This window comes from Euprymna scolopes, chromosome 30, assembly GCF_053919585.1.
Source record: "Euprymna scolopes isolate OS-2025 chromosome 30, ASM5391958v1, whole genome shotgun sequence".
Taxonomy (NCBI): Eukaryota; Metazoa; Mollusca; class Cephalopoda; order Sepiida; family Sepiolidae; genus Euprymna; species Euprymna scolopes.
In genome coordinates this window covers 47,503,206-47,526,322 of record NC_136511.1, presented here as the reverse complement: position 1 = coordinate 47,526,322, position 23,117 = coordinate 47,503,206, and the positions used below count along the sequence as shown (strand labels likewise).

The 23,117-nt window shown below is 32.9% G+C and overlaps 1 protein-coding gene across 1 annotated transcript in view; it reads left to right on the top strand.

The window, feature by feature from the left end:
• Nucleotides 1-9,290: 9,290 nt before the first annotated feature.
• LOC145254794 (BDNF/NT-3 growth factors receptor-like) overlaps nt 9,291-23,117 on the top strand; it is a 677,849-nt gene continuing 664,022 nt past the window's right edge. Inside the window, exon 1 of the mRNA XM_080113580.1 lies at nt 9,291-13,211. Coding sequence (XP_079969706.1) covers nt 13,061-13,211 — 151 coding nt within the window. The 5' untranslated portion in view covers nt 9,291-13,060. The remainder of the gene's footprint in view (nt 13,212-23,117) is intronic.

Sequence of the window (23,117 nt, the reverse complement as noted above, 5' to 3'; positions counted from 1 at the left end):
TTTATATCAGCCATAAATGTCTGCCTTAAAGAACGACATGGGCCTGAAGACGAAGATGATTCCAGCCAGAATGCCATCAGAGGTCAAGACGTTTTCCTGGGAGAATGAAGGGGCCACACACTTACATCCAACATCTCAGATATGTTTTCCTCTTGATACTCAGACACTGTTGACTGGCCCATCGTCACATCATCATGCCACTGTTTCTAAGACATTTAGTATAACACGTAGGTCGCTAGCACGCCAGTGACCGGCTGATAGTGTCACACTACCAGAGTGTCATTTTTGGGTAACACTGAACTTAGACACAATACCAGTAGGGGAAAATGGCGGTCAAGGGTTATCTAACAACTTTGCTAAAACTTTAATAAAATTGTATTAGCCCTTAACTAGTCTCTATCACCATAATATCTCATTCTCATCCATGGTGTTCCCCTACTTTTTAAATATCCCCAGATGCAGGTGATTTCTTATTTACAAATCTGTGAAAAGAAGAAAAAACATGTATTTACAACAACAACGCAAAATAATATATATATATATATATAAACATATATAAACGTATTTATATATACACATATATATAAACATATATAAACGTATTTATATATATAAACATATATAATATAAACATGTTATATAGTTATATATTTATTATATACACGTTATATAAACATATATATATATATATATTTACAACAACAGCGCAAAATAAGTATATATGTATATATATATAAACATATATAAACATATTTATATATACATATATATATATATAAACATATATAAACGTATTTATATATATATATAAACATATATTATATAAACATGTTATATAGTTATATATTTATTATATACACGTTATATAAACATATATATATATATAATATAAAATAAAAGTTACAATAAGTTTACTAAGGTAATCAAAATGGTAAACTTAAAATATATTATAAATATTAAAGAGTTAATATTTACAAGTAAAATAAACTCAGCCAGATGTAAAAAGCTCAATAAAACCGAAAAGGAAATAGAGCTTATAATATGAACAAATGATTATTAAAATATGCTAAAAGACATCTTGAAAAAGAGTTAAAAACATATTTAATTTTAAAAAAGGAAGCACAAGATAAGTGGATAGTCCTTAATCCGCGGAGTTTCGAAGAAATACTCTCCTTCTCATCAGAGGGCAGGAATTAGCAAAATGCAGGATCGGATTTTGCATATAAAAATATTTAATGAAACTACAAGTAAGTCAAAGATCTAACTTGGTTAAAAAAAAGGGTGAGGTAAGGGGAACAGGAGGCAAAAGAAAAATAATAAAAAGATTTCACATGAATGGATAGTCCGGTGAAGGGTAAAAATCCAAAAATGGTAAAATCCAAAACGGTCGAATTTAAAATTTCAATCCAATCGGTAAATTCCAAATGGTCCAAAATCATCCAAAAGGCAGAGTTCCTTGGAAAAAAGCGCAAATGGAATGAATTCCAAATCATTAAAAGGAAAGCACTAGAGATAATATTTAAAACATGTCTATCAAGGCTGGATGAATCAAAAAACCAGAAAAAGGACTATCCACTTATCTTGTGCTTCCTTTTTTAAAATTAAATATGTTTTTAACTCTTTTTCAAGATGTCTTTTAACATATTTTATTAATCATTTGTTCATATATATATATATATATATATATATATATATATATATATATATATATATTTACAACAACAGCACATAAAGTTGTATGCAAACCTAAAGGGTTTTTTTTAACATGAGATGATGAGGCGTGGAGCAAGCTAAAAAAACTCAAAAAGAAAGAAAAATAAAACAACTAAATCAAATGCTTATAATGGTGGGTAAGCAAACTCCACCTTATACCTATTTCTAAATGTGGAACGCCAACTGTTTTCCGACAAAAGTCGAAAACATACAGGCCGTTCCCTAATTGGGAGTGTGGGACAAAAGTGTAATCTCTTAAAAAGAAATTAAATCGGGATGGGAACTTAGGGAATAGACGGTGTCTTCCAAGGTAAATGTGCGTATAGTCAAACAGACTTGGGACAAAACAAAGGGTGAAGTGAGCATCTACAGATGAAAAAATAAAACAGCTCTCATACTTACCATGTCGAGAGCCTATAAAATTTCACTCTTAGTGGTTAACCAACCTACTCTATCCTATCCTATTCTAAAATTAGTCAGAGTTGGGCTCCGTAGAACCTAGCATCGTATGTGGCATAGCTAGGGCGGGAACGCGTACTCGAACCTAGCATTTCATCGGATATATAAGCTGGTAGTGTGCACTCACCTCCTGTCAAAATCCATGCGATGTAATCTTTTCCAATTGCATCTGATTTTTACTTTAAGTTGGTGCTTAAATGAACAACCAGATCCCGATCGGAAACAGATCCAACCGCAGGAACCACGGTAAGACGTGTTGTCCAGGTCACTAATGTAGCTACTGCTAGGATCGCGAAACGAAACATTTGTTCTCTAGTATACAGCAGGTCTACGTTGTCGACAACGTACGCCAAATCAAGGGGAACCGACCGCTCAGGGTCGATGCAAGCCGTTACCTCTCTGATATGCTCCCAGAAACTACGAGGTCTGCTGCAAATAAGATATGCGTAATCCGTGGTCTTGTCTTTATTTTCGTTGCTGTGCGGACAGAAAGGCAGCTCGTCATCTCTTTCTTCATTTTTAGTGAGTCTGTCATCTGGACAAGTCGCCAGGTCAAAGAAAATTCTGAGTTGTTTAAGTTGCTCCGACTCGGCGTCCAATTCCACTGCGAGCGAATCTCCTTCTCTGACATATGTAACCGCTCAACCAGCTGATCCATTACGGTACCCTTTACTGTCCCTATACCGTCTCTTTCTAGATCGAGCAAGGTAACTGGACCCCGGCAATTCCCTAAGAGCAGCCCGGCATTAGGTGAAGAACAGCGTCTCCCACCCGGTCTCTGACTACCTGCCGTGGAGTGGTTGTATGAGGTGAAAAAGAGCGCTCAACCGCAGGGACCCATGGAGAATCTTCGAGTAACGTACGACGCAGGAAAGTCAACCTTCCAGCGCGTCGATGTCAATCCAGATTGGGTATCCCTAGACCTCCCACCCTTAGACTTTGCGTACAGACCTATTTACAAACATACAACTTTCCCCTCTTTTAAAGAAGTGAAAGGAGGAGCTGCTCAAAATCCTTGAGACAGTTCGGGGTTAGGGGAAAATACAGACATGCGGTAAAAGATCAGCGGAAAGACCTAAGTTGCGCACGCCTCCGTACGACCATTATAGGATAATTTCCTTCGAATCTAAGTAACCACAGACGATTTGACCTTGGCCTGTACCTTCTACTTATTCTTTTCCAGCTAAAGACCCGATCTGAACCAAAATCTGAGAATACAAACCGGGCCATTTGACCAGCCGTAATCTCCCGTAAGTGTGAGAACCCCCAGTGTAAACGTAGCCTTGTTCACTGCTTTTATAGAGTTTATTTCCCAGAAAGTGAACAATTTTAATACTTTTTAAAGGGGGTTCAATAGTTAAAAGTATTATTTTTATTCCTACTGACACTAGTGTTTCATGCTTTCGAAACTATCATTTATAATATAAAGCTCATCTGTCTATTTAAATGTATGTATGTATGTTTTTATGTCTTTAGACAGAGGCAACGGATTTTCATGAGATCGGTATCGTTTTGAAACTCGACCCTTCGGGCGACAAATATCGAAAAAATTGGCTAAAATCATTAATTCCTTCACCCTCAACTGGGCACTTCTCTACAAGAAGGGGTCGCTTTATATATATTATATATATATATATATATGCATATATATATATGCATATATATATATGCATATATATATATATATATATATATATATATGCATATATATATATATATATATATATATATATATATATATATATATATATATATATATATTAAAAAGAGAGATGGATGCTCATTTTTAATTGAACATATTGCCGGTTTGTCGACGGATTTTCACGAGATCGGGATCGTTTTGAATTTCGACGAGAAATATCGAAAAATTGGCCAAAAACATTAATTCCTTCACCCTAAACTCGGCCGTTTTGTACAAGGTAGTGTCGTTTTTTTCGCCAACATTTTAGCAAGTCATCGTCACCGTAGGACTGACTTCGGTTAATTTCAACGCTTTCGAATACCGTGTGAGTAATAGAGGCATCGGCTAAGACTTTTGATTTTCTTTCACGTTTACCCGGCATAGGTTCAAGCCTGCCTGACTACTTCTTTTTTTTTTTTTTTTTTTTTTGCTCAACACACACCATCAAACACCGGAGTAACGCCGGAACCCAGGCTAGTCTATAAGTCTATAATATAATTCTCACCTGTCTGTTTAAATGTATGTATGCCTAAAACTTTCGGCAAAGGCAACAGATTTTCACGAGAGTGGTATCGTTTTGAAGATCGATCTTTCGGACGACAAATATCGAAAAATTGGCTAAAAGCATTAATTCCTTCACTGGTCACTTTTCTACAAGATGGGATGGCTTTTTTCACCAATAATTTCGAAAGTAATCCTCTCTTTTCGATTGATTAGCCTTAATTTATAAATTCGCCACTTCCGGTTTGGTGAGGGGCGCAACGACAAAGATGTCGCGATTTTTTTTTGGGGGGGGGGGTCTCGTTCTTTTCCTCCTTCATGGTACGGGTTCGAACCTGCCTACTACCACTATTTTTCCTTTCAACACAGACCTCCAAAAATCCTAGCAACACCGGGCACCCAGGCTAATATTTTATAAGGCACTCTCTAACATAATAGAAACCCTCATTAATAATAACTTCCTTAATTATATTGTCGATCAAAAAATTAAACACACTCTAGCCACCATTACAAAAAACACTAATAATAATAATAATAATAATAATAATAATAATAATAATAATAATATAGATATTTTAGTGGAATGTGCTCTGATGAACTCGTTGCACTTGTGCCCCCTCGACATACATATTACCGACAAACCCGCTTAGCAACAAAATCACACCCCTTCACTGTTGAGATCCCTAAATGCCAGAAAGCTTTCTACTCTATTAGTTTTTTTTCTTTTGAAATTCCTTTCCTGCTACCTGTTTCCCTGACTCTACTGATATGCAAAAGCTTAAATGTAATGTAAACCAACATCTTGTTAATCTTTCCTAGGCATGGTCCAAAATAGCAGCCTCTTAAGTCCAATATGTCTTGTTAGTTTTAGAGGCGCACGTGAGTAAAAAAAAAAAAAAGGTTATTTTGACACGTGATCCTAATAAAATAAGAACTTTTAGACAAACTCCGATTGATTTATCAATATGGTATCATTCTAGGATGATATAATGAATCAAACGCGTCGCTAATAAGCAAATTCACTTTTTCTGTAGAACGAGTTGTGTAGGCTTCGAAATAATCCCCTGTTCCCGATATCAATTCCTATGTAGTACCCGACTTTCTTCAGGTGCATCTCGATGAACTCTAAAATCTTAACGTCAAACTCGGTGAATCTGTAAGGTACCCCTTTTGTATTTGCTTATCTACAAGAGCAAAATGTGACACAAGGTCGTTTTTAATGTGGGAGAAAATCAGCTCCCCCCAAAAGTAGGCAAACATAAAAGTTGCCTTAGTATAGAAGGGGTTTCCCTACATTAACTGAGAACAAATTAACTCAAGTGTAGCTTCAAAACAGATACTACATTCTGAAAAATTTATTTATTTATTTATGAAAAATACTAAAATAAATTAGGCACTAGGCCATTTTAAAGTGTTGAGGAGGGAGAGTCTATGGTCACCTTCGTCACTGTAACTTATACATGTCTTTCATTTTCCTAGTAAGAACCTTCAATCACCATAATACCACATTCACTCGAAGGGGGTCTTTCTACTTAAGATTTCCAAATCGATATATTTTTTATTAAATAAATATGAACATAAATAAATACACTCTGATCTTAGTCCGGAGGCCAAAATTTCGAACTGAGGGTAGACTGATCTTCCATGGTCGGGCCGTGTAGAAAGTTTTGATTTTAAATTATATTCTTAGTGTCGTCTGTTCCAGTGAATGCAACTTTAAGCCCCTAGAAGCTTCTCACTTAAAACTAATATTTAAATAACACTTTAAAAACGACGTGGATATATCAGTGTACAGAATCACGTGTTCAAAATAGACGCACTGGCTAAAACGTTGTGAAAATACCGTTCAAGATGAGAACATTAGTCCAAATAACCCTAACAATTTATATATTAATATGATAGCGTGTGTGTTATTTTCTGTGTCACGCTTAAATCCAAGTTGTTTAATTGTTATGTATTTCCATTTCTTGTCATAAATAATTTTACCAAGAATTCTTCGTAAGTTTTGGTTTCGGTTTCGATTATAGCTGATGGCAATCCAGTAATCTATTTTTTTATATAAATAATTTTATCAAGAATTCTTCATAAGTTTTGGTTTCAGTTTCGATTAAGGCTGAAGGAACTCAAGTTTATTTCTATACATATATTTTTTTCATAAGTGTTTATTTCGGTTTCGATTCAAGCTGATGAACCCAAGGCATATGGATATATATATATATATATATATATATATATATTTTTTTTTTTTTTTTTTGAAATCGCAACTTTATCATATATAAAAATCGATAGAACATTAACCCTATAATAGTATATATGAAATCTGCAAGAATTAAAATATTATATTTAAGCGTACTTAACGATCGGGATTTGCCGGGCGTTCCTGCTAGCTTAGATAAATACTTTTGCAGTTTTAACAAAAGAACTACGATAATAGCAGAGCATCTCCATTTACGCTGAACATCTACAGAATGCCAACATCAATATATTACATATGAATGGGTTCCCTGTGGAATTTCCACAGATCCCACTAGTACAAATTATTAGTCCTCATCTAAAAAAATCAAAAAAAAAAAAAAGTCAGGAACTGCCCCGTATTTATGATAGTTTAAAATGGCCAAATAGAAATATATAATTCAACTTGGATAATTCTTACAAATATTAGTTTCCTAAGCAGTTTATTCTCCCAGACATTACGTTCCCTATTCAGATGAGGTTAGTACGTTACGCTTGAGGTGAAGCATTCAGAGGTAGTGTCGACGGGATGACACGCTTAAACAAAAAATAAATTAAAGAAATAATGTGTCCTTCTCCCCACAGCGAAGCAAGGCAATAGATACGCTGATAATTAAATAATGAGGTGTGCACTTATCGTTTTTGCCACCAAAAGCAAAGTTATATATATATTCGGGTTTTAATTGTGGGAGAGGATCCCGCTCTTTATAAAAGGAGCTCACTGAATTACACGTGGGCGAGTATATTTTTGTAAAATCCCTACACATTTCCCTACATAAGGGAGCAAAGTAAAACACTGTTATTTATTTTTTTCTTATTTTGTTTTATAAATGAGATCCAGACTCCAGCTCCCCATAAATAGGGCCACACGAAATAGTGGACAGAAATACACGGTAGGATCCTTCTACCGCTCCAGAAGATATCTCACTGCTGATGCAATTCTCTATCTATATAAAAAGCCAAGTACGTCTAAGGATGGAGCACTGCTGCCACATCTGGACAGGAGCTACTAAAAACAGCTTATCCTGCCTTGGCAGAGTACAAAATAGACTTCGTGGCTTAGTGGGGGATGCCCTTTTCTCTTCCCTGCAACCTCTCTCCCACAGAAGAGACGTTGCGAGCCTGTCTTTGTTTTATCGTTACTTCCATGACAAGTGCTCGTCTGAACTTCAATCCCTGGCCCCCCTCGCCAATCTTTCACGATAAACACTCGTCTAGCTGAGACCACTGTCAAAAAGTTTCCCCACTCTTTATCTGTGCCTAAATCAAAACGTAAATTCCATGAACAAAGATTCTTTCTTAGAAGTGCACGCCTGTGGAACTCTCTTCCGTTTGTCCGTTTCCTACCTGACTACAACTTGGATGTCTTCAAGTCCAACATAAACAAATTCCTGATGAACCGCCCATTTAAGTAAGACACTTTATCAAATCTCCAATACTAACTATTACTACGATACTATCCCATTGATTACTGTACACACAAAAAACCCTTATCCCCGAGTGGCTTCCGGGCCTTGATAAGTGGTGACTTCCATGTAAAAAAAAAAAAAAAAAAACATGTGTAGTGATAGTCTGCCGGTGCCAGGTAATAACCACACCCATCCCTTCCGAAAGGAGAAGGTAATGGTTGAAAGGATGGACTCGTCTTAAGCTTTGACCGATGCCTGGATGTTAATATTGTTACTGTCCCTTTTTACATGACTTGGTATTAAATGTGACGGAAAGGGATTTCCAGCTCTTCAAGATGGCACACACTGGATTGGAAGAACATGCTTGTATAGGCCCGTCAATATTTTCTCATAAATTATCGCAGTTTAGTTGACACGATATAAACTCGTTCCCATGAGATCGGTTTTTTAATTTTTGAAATATTCAGTCCCCCTCAAGGAATACTATATTAGAAAAAAATATTTTAAATTGCCTCAGTCTAGAAGGAGTTCTCCTACTCTGATCGAGAACAGAAAATATAATAAACTTGACCCCTATTCATATACTTCTCCAGGGGGTCAGAGTTAGACAGAAGGTCGGTTTTTAACATGAAACAAATCTAGCTCCCTAATAAAGGGATACTCTGGTTTTCTTCAGTCTAGAAAAATTCCTCCTTCACCGAACGATGAGAGGAAAGATGAAGTACAGTATCAGAAGAGGTACTATACTTTGATCCTAGCTACAATAACTTCAGTAGATGAAGTACTTGATAAATTAAGTTGTAAGTTACACTCTTCTGGAGGTTGAAGATTCAGTGTTCAGTGGGTCGGCATTAAAATACAATTGCAAATTATTTAAGAATTCTATTCAGTCATGGCTGACAGAACGAGAGCATGCTACCTCCGTGAATTAGATAAGGGGTTCCGTCCGAAATTCCGAGTTTTGCAGAAAAACTCTCAAGTTCGAAAGAAACGCCCCTGAGCTCGATACGAAACACTTGAAGAAGGTCGGAGGTTACATCGGCCGAAACGTTGTGCAAATAACACTCAAGATGAGCACAGTAGTCCGAAGTATCTTAATAATAGGAAAGCCAATATTTTACACTTTGTCCCTTAGTGGTTGGTGTCCCTAGGATTTTTTTTTTTTTTATGGGACGGGAGTCTCATGTACCCCACCTGGTTAATGGTCAAACCGAGATTTACACTCGGCCGTTTCTGTTTTTCCTCCTGCAAGAACCTGCGATGAGCTGTTACTGCAACTACCAGTTTAATTCTCTTTTCTCCCGCCTTGTTACGACTGCTGCTGATTGCGCTTCTGCTAGTATTGCGTTCTGTGCGCGTGTCTCTCCAACTCAGACCAATTCTACTGCGCACAGTGACGCAGTTCCCACCAAGTCTGCTTCCAATACCTGTAAACGCCCGGTCTTCGCAAAACACTGCGAGCTTTACTTTCTTTTCCAAGCCAAAGGAATGTTCGCTTAAAAAATTTCTTCGACTTGCTAACATTTCGTCCTCTCACCTTGTCCTTAATATCCGTAACAATTTGGTGTCTATTAATACTATTTTACCATTATTATTAGTGATCTTTCAAAGTAGTATTAGGTTTGTTGTACTTAATTGTTTTTTGCGAGAGAAAGAGAGAGATAGAGAGAGAGAGGGGGAAAAAGAGAGAAAGAGGAAAAGCGAGAGAGAGAGAGAAACACACACACACACACACACACACACACACACACACACATATATATATATATATATATATATATATATATATATATATATATATATATACAGAGAGAGAGAGAGAGAGAGAGAGAGAGAGAGAGAGAGGCGCACATTATATTGTTATTCATAGCTAGCGATAATCTAATAATAATATCGTTATTTTTAATTCTGTTCGGATTATTGTACTTGTTTTTTTGTTGTTGTTTTTTTAATAAAAAACTGCACAAGAGAGAGAGAGACAGAGAAAGGGAGAGGGTGACAGGTAGTGAAAGAGAAAGGGGGACAGAAGCGCAGATAAAGTGAGAGAAAGAAATCGAGAAGAAGAGAGTAAAATTAATCCTTTTAATTCCGATAACTTGTTCAATTATAAAGGGAAAAAAGAAGTAACCGAACAAAAATAACAAAAAAAAAAAAACTCCGCAAAAACACACAAAAACATACGCAAAGACAAAAAAACAACACTTTATACTTATTTTAAGCAAGACACACAAACACACACACACACACACACACACACACACATATATATATATGTATATATATTTGTGGGTGTTTTATTTCTTATTTTTGCGTTGCTTTGTGCCATAGAGAACGGGGGAACGTCGGGTGGAGAGAGAGAAGGTGAGAGAGTGCGTGAGAGAGAGAGAAATACAGAGAGAAGTGGAGGAGAGAGAGTGCAATCGGTTTTCATTCGTGTACATCGTTCAATTAAAAAAGACCGCGAAAAAAAAATACTAAAAAATACTAAAAAACAAAACAAAACAAAAAATTAAACACGCAAAAGAAAACGCGAAAAAAGAAAAAAAAACGCCAAAACAAACTAACTTTTTAGCTGACTTTTTCTTCTCTGGATTTTACTGTTTACCATAACAACGAGAAAGCGATAAAGAGAGAGAGAGAGAGAGAGAGAGAGAGAGAGAGAGAGAGAGAGAGAGAGAGAGAGAGAGAGAGAGAGGGAGAGAGAGGGAGAGAGTGTGTGTGTGTGTGTGTGTGTGTGTGTGTGTGTGTGTGTGTGTGTGTGTGTGTGTGTGTGTGTGTGTCGTTGGACTAAAATATGAAAACTTAATATTATTGTTATTTCATTTGGATTGAAATTAATTTATGTGTTTTTGTTTTGCATTTTTTAAATAGTACAAAACAACGTGGGCAAAAAAAGGGAGTGGTAGAAAAAGAACGCTAGAAAGATTAATAGAGAGAGAGGGGAGTGAATAGAAGCAGAGAGAAAGAGAGAGGGAGAGAGAGACAAAAATATATCGAAATAAACCAATAAAAGAAAAATACGAAAGCAAAACGTTAAAAAAAAACCCAAAAAACAAAACAGCAATACAAACGTCATTTTTTTCTTTTCCTTTCTTTTTTTTTAAGCGATTAATATAAACTTTTTTATAAAGCACACCTTACTTTCGACTTCCCTACTTCTTTTACACATTTTTTTAAAATTAGTTTTTTATTTTATCTTTATTTAAAATTAATTTTTATTCCGACGGTGACATTTAGCTCCTCGTATTCAACAAATGTGATAATAGCGATCGATTAAATACGATTTCATTTATTTCCAAATGAATTTCCAGATGTTTATCTTCATTTCCGCGATTATTGCCACCCGTTTCGGAACATTTCTTCGTCCCCCTTTTCCATAATACCCAATAGTTTCCATTCCATGATTAATACCAAGAGAATCTTCACTATAGCTGCTTTTGTTTGAAGGAACAAGTGACACCAAGACTCCTTAGAAATAAATAAGTTTCTTTATCATCGCCAACAATTGTAATTATGTGGTCATTTAAATAGTTCTGTTTTATTGTTCTTCGGATCTTTACTTTTTGAAATCTTTTGCGAAGAATTATTCCGGGCACTTTTTTGTTTGTTTGTTTGTTTGTTTTTTATATAAAAAAAAAAGATGCACGCTGCATTTTGTTTTTAATATATATTTTTTTTTTCACTCTGGATTTTACCGCTTACCATAAGAAAGAAACGAGCACCTGTTGTGTTGTTGTTTTTACGGCATCATCAGAAAGCAGACTGTAAAAAAAAAAAGGTTATTATCTTCATGATGGTTTTTACCCAACGAAACATAACTGATTAAATAAGTTTTAATCGCCAAAACTTATTCCGGACCACTTGTTTGAACCTTGCCGTCTACGAGACACAATACTGCGGAGCTGCTTACCTGTGGACTATGACATGATCGTTTTCAAGTCTAATGTAAATAAGTTCTTTTTGAGCCGTCCTCTTATGTAATGAAACCGTATACAAATTCCACCATTACTGATCATCACGGTGTTGTCTTACCGTCAACCTAACACTCATTAAATTTTATAACTCAAGTGATAACTGAGTCTTCAAAAGCGGTGACCCCAATTAAAAAAAAAGAAAATTGGGGAATTTTACAAGTTTCTATAAAATACAAAAAGGGACCACAAACTGTCTTGAATGTCATCATTGGAATATTGGTTTTACGTGGAACCTGATCACGTCCACAGCATCTCTTACAATTAAACAGCAGCAACTTAGCAACTTTTTGATATATATATATATATATATATATATATATATATATATATATATATATATATATATATATATACGTAAAGACCGTATCTAGATTTAACTTGGAACACGAGTTCATAAATACAATTCTAACCACCTTTTAAAAAATTTCGACATTACACCATTCTTTTAACCAAGAACGAAATACCTACTGTTTTTTATCACTGTTCCATAATCGTGATTTGTTATATGTTATTATTGAAATGCCGGTGGTCCACTTGCAGGGAACATAATTATGACGTTATTACTAGATCTTAAACTATAACAGTGGTGTACTGAGAGCTTTTTCAGGGCAGGTGCTCAAGTGAAAACAACAAAACGGTGGAGCAGAGACATTACTCTGAAAAAAAAAGGAGTAAAAGAAGCAGGTGCTTGGGCACCCCAGCACTCCTCCACCTTCGGCACATCTCTGAAGTACAACAATTTCTTACTGAAACAAAATATTTAAAAAAAAAAATTATACGGTTTAGAAATAAAATTGTAAAAAAAAAAAAATTTTAATCATGATCATCGATATTTTTAATACATTTCATAAAGTATTATTTCAGAGCATCATTTCTACAACAAGATACCGACGGAATTAAAAAAAAAAATCTGGATTTTACCATATTCAGCTATTTCGGACACCAGGTCTACTTGTACGTAAATATTGGCGTCTGCCTTTAAATAACAACAAAACCAACATTTTCTCACACATCAAAATAAAAATTAAAATCGCTTAAAATTTTCTTTACTTAAATATAAACCAAAAGGCGAATTACCATTACACGCAACGATGGTGATCTTACCATTCCAACCCGAAATTCTACAGACGAAGAACTTTGACAATATTAAGAACCACACGGCGTTGGGGTCAGTTACTGTATCCCCCATACCCCTGACACCCGCATCTGCTGGACATGTCGAGTTGAATTTACACCATCACGGTACGTACCTCTCTTTTTAATTATCTCAAATCTTTTTATATCAATTCAGGAATTTCTTTAGTTTTATTGTAAAAGTTATAAACGCAGGTCGGGTCGTTTTTAATCACATATATGAAGGATCTTCACTCTTTCGCATGAAACTCATCGCTCAACCAAGCAAGTGTATCCACGTGGCGATTCGAAACCCGAACGACCGGTCGAATACAAATGCGGTTAGCAGCTAATCACCGCATCTTCTGCGATAATAAACTTGTTACTACATTAAAGAAATTTTTATTTATAAGAAATTTATATATATATATATATATATATATATATATATATATATATATATACACATATATATATACATATATATATATTATGCATATATGTGTATGCATATATATATATGCATACACATATATATGTATATGTATATATGTATGTATATATATATGTATGTACATATATCTATACCTATATCTGTGTGTGTGTGTGTGTGTGTGTGTGTGTGTGTGTGTGTGTGTGTGTGTGTGTGCGGAGTCAAGGTCTGGTGTGGATATGTGTTAAAAGGACACAGATGTCTTAGCGTCATACTGTGCTTCTCCCAGACAAATCAACCCCACGTGCACGTCGTGACCACTGCCACGCAGACGGGGTTCTGATGAACGGCGAGTGTTCTGCGCCATATAACTGGATCTCCACTCCCTTGTGGGCCAAGGTTCTTTTAACCAAAGTCTAAGGGTGAGAAATCCTTGACAGAAACTCCAGAGGAGCTTAAGCCCTGTCAGCTGCGATATACATGACCCACAGGCGTATGGAGTATGCTCTGGTGCCCAGTAACCTAAGTCCCGGTCCTGTATCAAATGTCATGGTGGGTGGAAAGGGCTCCCGTAAGCCGTGGTGAAGGCAACCTCTCTAGGAGAAGGAAAACTCTGACATAAAACCTGCGGCGACCGCTGCTTCCAATGATGTTGACTTGTTCTTCTTTTCGGTTCAATGTGGCAGTTATTTAGAGACTGGGTTGTCTCGGTGCAAAGTTTTTCCTCACTATAAAAAGCCTCAAGAACAGGCATTGCTTGATATGAATTAGATACACATTTTACCATCAGTGTGTATATCGATAACAAAAATGCTGGTTGTAGCCTAAAACGGCAAAATATTCAATGAAGTTTGCAAATATGGCTATATTTTTCTGTATGTATATATATATATATATATATATATATATATATATATCACAAAATATATGTATTACAACTCATAGTGCCGCTAGACTAGCACCTCATTCAAGCCATGGATTGAACCTAGAACCGTCGTGTGGATAGTCGGCAGTTGTCCAACTTGACCACAGAAGCGATGCCGCAAACAACTTGTCCGAATGTCCATTTAAAAACACACCGTCAACCACGTCTACAGTGCTCAAACCGCCTGTTTCTAAACAAACAAAGAGCAAGCTTCGAAATTACATATACATGTATATATATGTGTGTGTGTGTGTGTGTGTGCATGTGTGTGTGCATGTATATATATATATATATATATAATATATTACATGCTATATAAAGTAATAGCAATATTCGAAAACGAATTTGCTGCCATCATATATATATATATATATATATATATATTATGTGTGTGTGCAATGCTGTTTCAATTAATGTCAGTACTATCAACTTCATAGCTCTACTATAATATTGATTTTCTAATATCTTTACTCTGATGAGAAAACAAATTTCTTTGAAACTTCACGTATTAAGGAAATTTCAATATACTTTTTTGAGTATCCTATCGAACCATACATTCATGCAAAATATATTTGACAGTCTTTAATTTTTTTGTCATATAAAATAATATATATATATATATATATGTATATATATATATATATATATATATATATATTACTTTGTTTCTATAAGGCCTAATATTTGTGTAGGGATCATATGTTACTTACCATAAAAACACAAACACATACATATAAACACACACACACATACACACACATATATATATATATAAACACACAGATACATACATACACATATATATATATGAAAACATACACACACATATATATTTGTGTGTGTGTGTTTATATATATATATATATGTGTATGTGTGCGTTTCTAGTAAACAACTGATAATCCTTACACTAATATAAGGACTGGTTGGAGCAAACTTATGCAAGATATTAAGTGAATTGCAAGAAAAGAAGTTTTGCAACTTAGGCCTAGAAGTCTATTTTCATAAAGTTTTAAAGAATGAAAACTTACAAAACCATTTATACATATACATATATGAGGTCTGTCATATATGCATACATACATATATACATATATATATATATATATATATATATATATATATATATATATATATATATATAAGCTCTGCAATATATATATATATATATATACATATTATATATATATATATATATAACAGAGCTTATATATGCATATATATGTATATATATTTATATATATATATGTATATGTATATATCATAGACCTCATATATGTATATGTATATGTATATGTATAAATAGTTTTAAGAACCAATGTTATATTACACGTGTTTTGTCTTATTATGTGTTAAGAAGGCCGAAAACTACGCATTTATTAGAGGCATAAGACAAAAAACGCGTAAAATATAATTGGTTTATTGTAATTTTTGCTGTATTCTCAAAAAGAAAGCTCATTAAAAAAAATCTCATATTCTTTTTCTCCTCGTAAAAATAGCGAATTTTCAAAACATTCCCTAAAACCTAAAAACAGGGAAAATAGAAGCACATGTTATTACTAAGTATTTTGACGTACACACGCAAATCAACGCGATTGTAAAATTCTCGCAAAAACGAAAAAAGTTATCAATTTCATGAAATTTTACAGACTTATTTAAAAAAAAACTGTTATTTTTTGTTATGAGTGTCGGTAAAGTAGTGCCATACCTAATAAATATTGACCTTGAGTATATATATATATATATATATATATATATATATATATATATAAATATATTTCTAACTTACTACCTAGCTCTACCTATGTATTGAGCACTGTTGAAGTAAATATTTAGTCTGTCTTATACCGAAATATATTTCTTTAAAAATAAACACCTGTTTATTTTATAAAAAAATTTTCGCGTTGCAGTTTTAGCTTCAAATGTATTTATACATGTTTTATTTTTCATATATATATACATATATAATTTTCATATATATATATATATATATATATATATATATATATATATATATATATATATATATATATATATATATATATATATGGATTTATTACAATACGCTTTCATTACATTATTTAGCACACACTTTCGATTTGGAGTTCAATAGCCTTTTTTCTTTTTTTCCCCCCCTTTTTTTTTTTTTTTTTTTTGCTGCATCAATATCTAGGTTCCCTTATTCTGTGTAGCTAAAGTGATTTAAAAACGTTGAAAACATTCACTTTAATTTTGCATGTATATTACCTTTAGCAAATTAGGTGCAAACTTTTTATAATATTTGCTAATATTTTTCCTCCGAGGAGATGCATAAACATAGAAAACTCATGGGTTGATGAGATATATTTTACTATACTGTATTCTTTGTCTTGCATACAATAAAATTTCTATATTTGAAATTTAACTTTTTCAAATCAAAAATTTTAAATTCCTAAATTATGGTATATATATATACATACATATATATATATATATATATATATATATACATATATATCATATATATATATATATACATATATATATATAATATATATACATGTATATATTTAAATTGTTTATAAAAAGTGAATCAAATAATAAAGACTTACATACAACAATTATTGGCATAGTTCCGATGAATTTTGTATGAGAACTGATTTCACAATTTTGCTCTACTTTAAAATATAAACTTGTCCAAATCATTAAAAAGGTTTACTTTTAATTTCCATAGAAACAGTAAAGACCGTACTTATATTTACACAAACCTGCACCTCACGCACAGGTACGCGCGTGCGTACACACTCACACACGCATACACACACACATATATATATAGATATGAAAAAAATATTTATATATTCATCAAGCGTTTGTCTATATTTCAAGGTTTCCTCAATATAATTGATTGTAGAAATAGCATCCAATTTGAATATATAAAAATTGGGCGCGTATATTATTTCTTAAAATTTATTATCATGCCTTAACATGAAAACGAAACATATATATATATATATATATATATATATATATATATATATACAGATACATATATATATATTCACATACTGATTTATATATATATACAGATATATATATATATATATTCACATACTGATTAGTATATATATATATACAGATATATATATATTCACATACTGATTTATATATATATATACAGATATATATATAAATATATTCACATACTGATTTATATATATATATATATATACAGATATATATATAGTCACATACTGATTTATATATATATATAATTTGATTTCTATTGTTTTATTTTCCATCATCTTGAAATATTATTACCATAAATTTCATCGTATATATATATATATATATATATATATATATATATATATATATATATATATATATATATATATATAGATGATAACATTTTAAAATAAACATTAAATATTACTTTAATTAAATATCTACGTGTTCGAACTACGCTTTTTCCAGTGTAGGAGATGATTTTATATATATATATATATATATATATATATATATATATATATATATATCTGTGTATATATATATATATATATAAATATATATATAAATATATATATATAAATATATATATACATTTATATATATAAACATATCTATATCGGGTGTTTGAAAATCTATAATTTTTGTGTGTTATGTTCAAGATATGTTTATAATGAGGTGAGCTCCTACACTCGTAGTTCATGAAGCATTTGGTTTCCGAGTTATAAACCATTGAAACTATATTTTTCAACATTGTTTTACAAGGCGTGTGATTGTGCGCCGTTATTTCTGCTTTTTTTTTTTAATTTCTACATGGATGACACGTAAACACACGCCTATGACATGACCATGCTTAAAATAAGTTCTATTTATACACGCAACAAACACATGGAAAATATGACAGTAATCAAAGATATAACGCATGATTCTTAAGTAAAGGCCGATTATCCTGCGAATCTTGGCCTTTCTTATTTCAGATAGCTCAATGCATCGGACCAAGTACAAGTAAATAACTACGTTCAACACGAAACAAAGAGAGAGAATAATGAACCGCAAAAGGTATTGCTTGGGTAAAGGTCATTACCTGAATTGTGTAGTGAGCTATGTTAAAGTTGCCCTTATGATCGCACATTACGGGGATCATCCATCATTCAGAGCCTATTTTTAGCCCTTTTTACAGCCATAAAATTTTTAAATCATAGTCATTTGTTTTGCTAGTTTTGCGTATGAATTACAAAATATCTGATATTCCCCCAAACATCTGGTGTTGATGGAGGGGAGACTTAACTTGCTACTATGGCTTCAAATGATCTGAAATAATAGCAGAGGGAGTACTTAATTTCAAACATTTCTCATATGTTATATATCTCCTCTCTTTGGTTTTCAGCCATTAAGAAAATTTCACAGTGCATAAGTCTTACTTGATACTGGAGATATTCATAATCGCACCCAATTAAAAGAAAAGGGGGGAGATATGACATATGAGAAATATTTGGAATCAAGTCCCTCTCCTTGCAGTAATTTCAGATTTTTTTATTTTTGGAAAACATACCAGCTAGTTTTAGTCTTTCCTCAATCAAGACAAAGCTTTTGAGGAAATTATATATATATATATATATATATATATATATATATATATATATATATATATATATATATATATAATCAATTTCCCCAAACCTTTATATTTATACAGTGAGTGCAATAAATATCCGATACAAAGCAAAAAGTTGATTTAGTTTTATTACACGAAAACAGAAACAATAAGAAAATGTGACTCTAATATAATTTTGTATGATAAATACAAATCTCATATCAAAAATCTTATAATTACGCATTCACTAAATAATTACATAAATGTCATATCTAAGGTTCAAAAAGTACCAAACATAAAGAAAAATAGTTTTAATTAGCCAAATATTTGTCATGTTATAGTTCAGAGAGTTACGTAAATCCAGATAATTCTTGATGACGTATTCTTTATTTTGATCAATTTAGTCGCATTTTATATAATGTCTAAAATCAGAGAATTGTCGGAGAAGACAAAACAAAATAATTGTTCAGCTACACATATATGAGCCAGAGTATAGAAAAATTTCAACAATTTTGAATATCTCAGTTTCGACCGTCGGTGACACGATTCGTAGATGGAAGTCCTACCAGTGCAATTCAAATCTGCCACCTTCAGGATGTCCTTCTTAAATTTCTAACCGTATGGCGCGACTTTTGGTCTGTGAAGTGAAGAAGGATCTACGAATAACTCGTTCTGCACTCCGGAAAACATGTGAAACATCTGGGACACGTGTATGCAAGAATACAATTAGGAAACTACTTCAAAAGAAAGGATTCCAATCGCGGAAACCAAGAAAAACTTCTTTGTTAAAGCCGATTCATATCATGAATCGTCTGACATTCGTCAAAAAACATTTGGAGTAACCTTCAAGTTTGTGGGATAAAATATTATGGTCAGACGAAACGAAAATTGAGTTATTTTGGTCGAAATAATGTAAGTCATGTCTGGAGACAGAAGAACTCATGGTCTAACCCAAAGAATACCATCCCTACAGTAAAGTTAGGAGGTGGAAGTATATTGGTTTGGGGATATTTCTTTTCAGTCGGCCCTGAAAATCTTCACATTATAGAAGGGAAAATGAATTCTCAAATGTATCGGGCTATACTTGACGATAATCTGTCGAAGTCTGCAAAGGATTTGAACTTGCCTAATAGTTGGATATTTCAGCAGGACAACGATCCCAAGCACACAGCTAAGGCAACTACCGCATGGTTTCGGGAGAAGGAAATAAAGGTATTAGGATGGCCAAGTCAATCACCTAACCTCAACCCTATTGAAAATATGTGGCGAGAGTTAATGATACAAAACGGAGATCCGAGCAATCTGACAGAACTTAAACGAATCTGCCAAGAAGAATGGGATAAAATTCCAGTTAACATTCGTAACAATCTTGTAAGGAAGTATCCCAAACATTTGGAAGCTGTTATGGCAAGTAAAACCATATTACTAAATACTAATACTATTTTTGTGTTGGATCTCTTTTGTACCTTAGATATGACATTTATGTAATTAACTACAGAACGTGTAATTATATAAGATTTTTGAACGAGATTTCTGTTTATCATACAAAAATACATTAGAATAGTATTTTGTTTTTTTTTTTGTTTTCGTGTAATGAAAATAAATCAACTTTTTGGTTTTTATCGGATACTTACTTCACCAACTGTATATCTGTTGATGTATATATATATATATATATATATATATATATATATATATATATATATATATATAAGCGGTGCTCTTTGTGTATAGAAATTGAGCTTAGGTACTTTGGGTAATGTCAAAACATTGTTAATTCAGTGTCCGCATAGCAGCAGCCGTATAGAGCAACAATTAGAAGCTCCGGCTGCCGTTTGGACGATCGGGTTTATATCCTGGCTTGAGGTAGTTGCTTGTCTAGCCGCACTGATGAGCTGTGAAACAGCGAAACAGTACTGTATGTGGATGACTATATATATATATATATATATATATATATATATATATATATATATATATATATATATATGTATGTATATATATATATAAAGTGAAGCATACACATATGATCACGTAGATTTTCCCAAATCTCAGTACCCTGTATATTAAATTTCGAGTCTGTAGACTAAAAATTGACAGAGTTATTGCGTAGGGAAATGTACACAGACACACACACAGACACGTTCACGTTTACAGATATATAGATTATGTGTAAACATTTAAATATATTAAAGAATATTTAAAAAAACATTCATATCATTTCATTTATATATCGTATGATATGTCTTACACGTGTTTCAGTCAATTTAAATAGATCTGGAATTTTTTTTTAAATATCTCTACTGTATATATGCATTAAAATTATATATACAGTGTTATTATGGAGTATATATGTCTAATTTTTTTCATAATTGAAAACGTATTATTCGTGAATTTCTTTAATCTCTATGGAATGCTTAACGTTAATTTTTAGATAATAACAATAGAAAAACGAAATTGTCTTAGTTGTTTAAATGTGCTGTTTCATGTGGGGTGCGGCATACGTGTTTGCTCGGGGGCGCGAATAATGGATATAACATTATTACTTCCTGTGAATCCAAAATCCAAATCCAATCCAAAATCCAACGTGACCGTAGCCGAGATGGAACTCAGTACACGAGTTTGTAGTGTAATTCGAATCTTGTCGGTAGCTGAATACTTGATTCTTCTCCAGGGCTATCAATCGTATCAATATATTTATCGTGACACCATCACAAGACGGGGTCCCTAACCCGGCTTAAGAGAGTCGCATCTACCCTCGAGAGAAGGATAGATCGCGCCAGTTTCTCCAACTGGTATTTTACGTCGCGGTACATACAGTGCCTCGTCTTCCCAAATGGTCATTCATCTGGTACTGGCCAGGCTCATCTTTGCTTAACTTCGGCGATCTGACGAGAACCGGCGTGTCAACTTTGTACAAAACATTTACACGTTGATGCAATATTAATATCCAGATGAATATAGTCTCTATCAGACGTTGTTTTGTTTATTTGCGAAAGAGATGGTTCTTTTTCGCTACCACTCACTGCGATCTTATTCAGCAGATCTATTTTCGAAATCGATTACATTATTTTGATTCTAGAACGTCGTCTTCGATTTTTTTATGAACGTTTTAAGATGTATTAGACGTCAGTTTATAACTATTCTCTTAATTCAACTTTCTTAGCTGTATCTTAAAGAGATCTTAAGAGGGTATATAATACAGCCATAGCCTGCCATTTGAAAATTTAAATATTTCGGATTTGCATTAAATTTGATTTATATTTATTGAGACCACTGAATTATAATTATTCTTTAACCGATGAGACATTTTCTAGAATTAAAACCATGATCAAATTTGAAATAAGAATTCTAAACATAAGGTTAAGTGTTATTCTATATCTTATATTCTTCTTCATAAGCGGCCATAAAATGGCACAAAAAAAGGCTGACAACAATCAAATTTTTTTATCTTTAAATTTTTATCTCGTATTTTCTTCAATATTCACTAAATTATAATTGTTCATCAACCGATGACTTACATTTAAGGCATTTTCTAAAATTAAAATCATGATGAAAATTGAAATAAAAATTGTCTTCGTGAATTTCGTCACATTTTAAAAATAAAAAAACAAAGGTTCTTCTACATTATTGGGGCGAGATTTTGTAGTCGATAATTGGAGTTTTCAGTAAAAAAAAATAATGGTTTCAACGGATTTTTTGTGTAAATTCTAATAAACTACAATGATAGCTTCCAATTTATGCAGTCGAAATTACTTGAATATTAGAATTAGTAAGAAAAAAAATTTAATTGTGTTAGCAGGGAAAAAATTACCTCCCTGTTGAAATCTCCTGTGTTTACAATCGATTTCATCAAATTTTATTTAATTTCTTTTAAAAAAAATTATTCTACCTCATCGATTTTCGTAAATTTTGGATATAATCATTTTAAAAATACGAGGAATACGTAAATACCATTGTTTTCATGTGAAATTCAGTTTTACGATTTCCGAAAACCTCGTCCTAATTCTGTAGAAGCGCCAAATTAACTTCATAGAAAGCTAAACGTCGGTGGCAGTTATGGAAAATATTGTTTATATTCTGTCTGCTTGTCAGAGA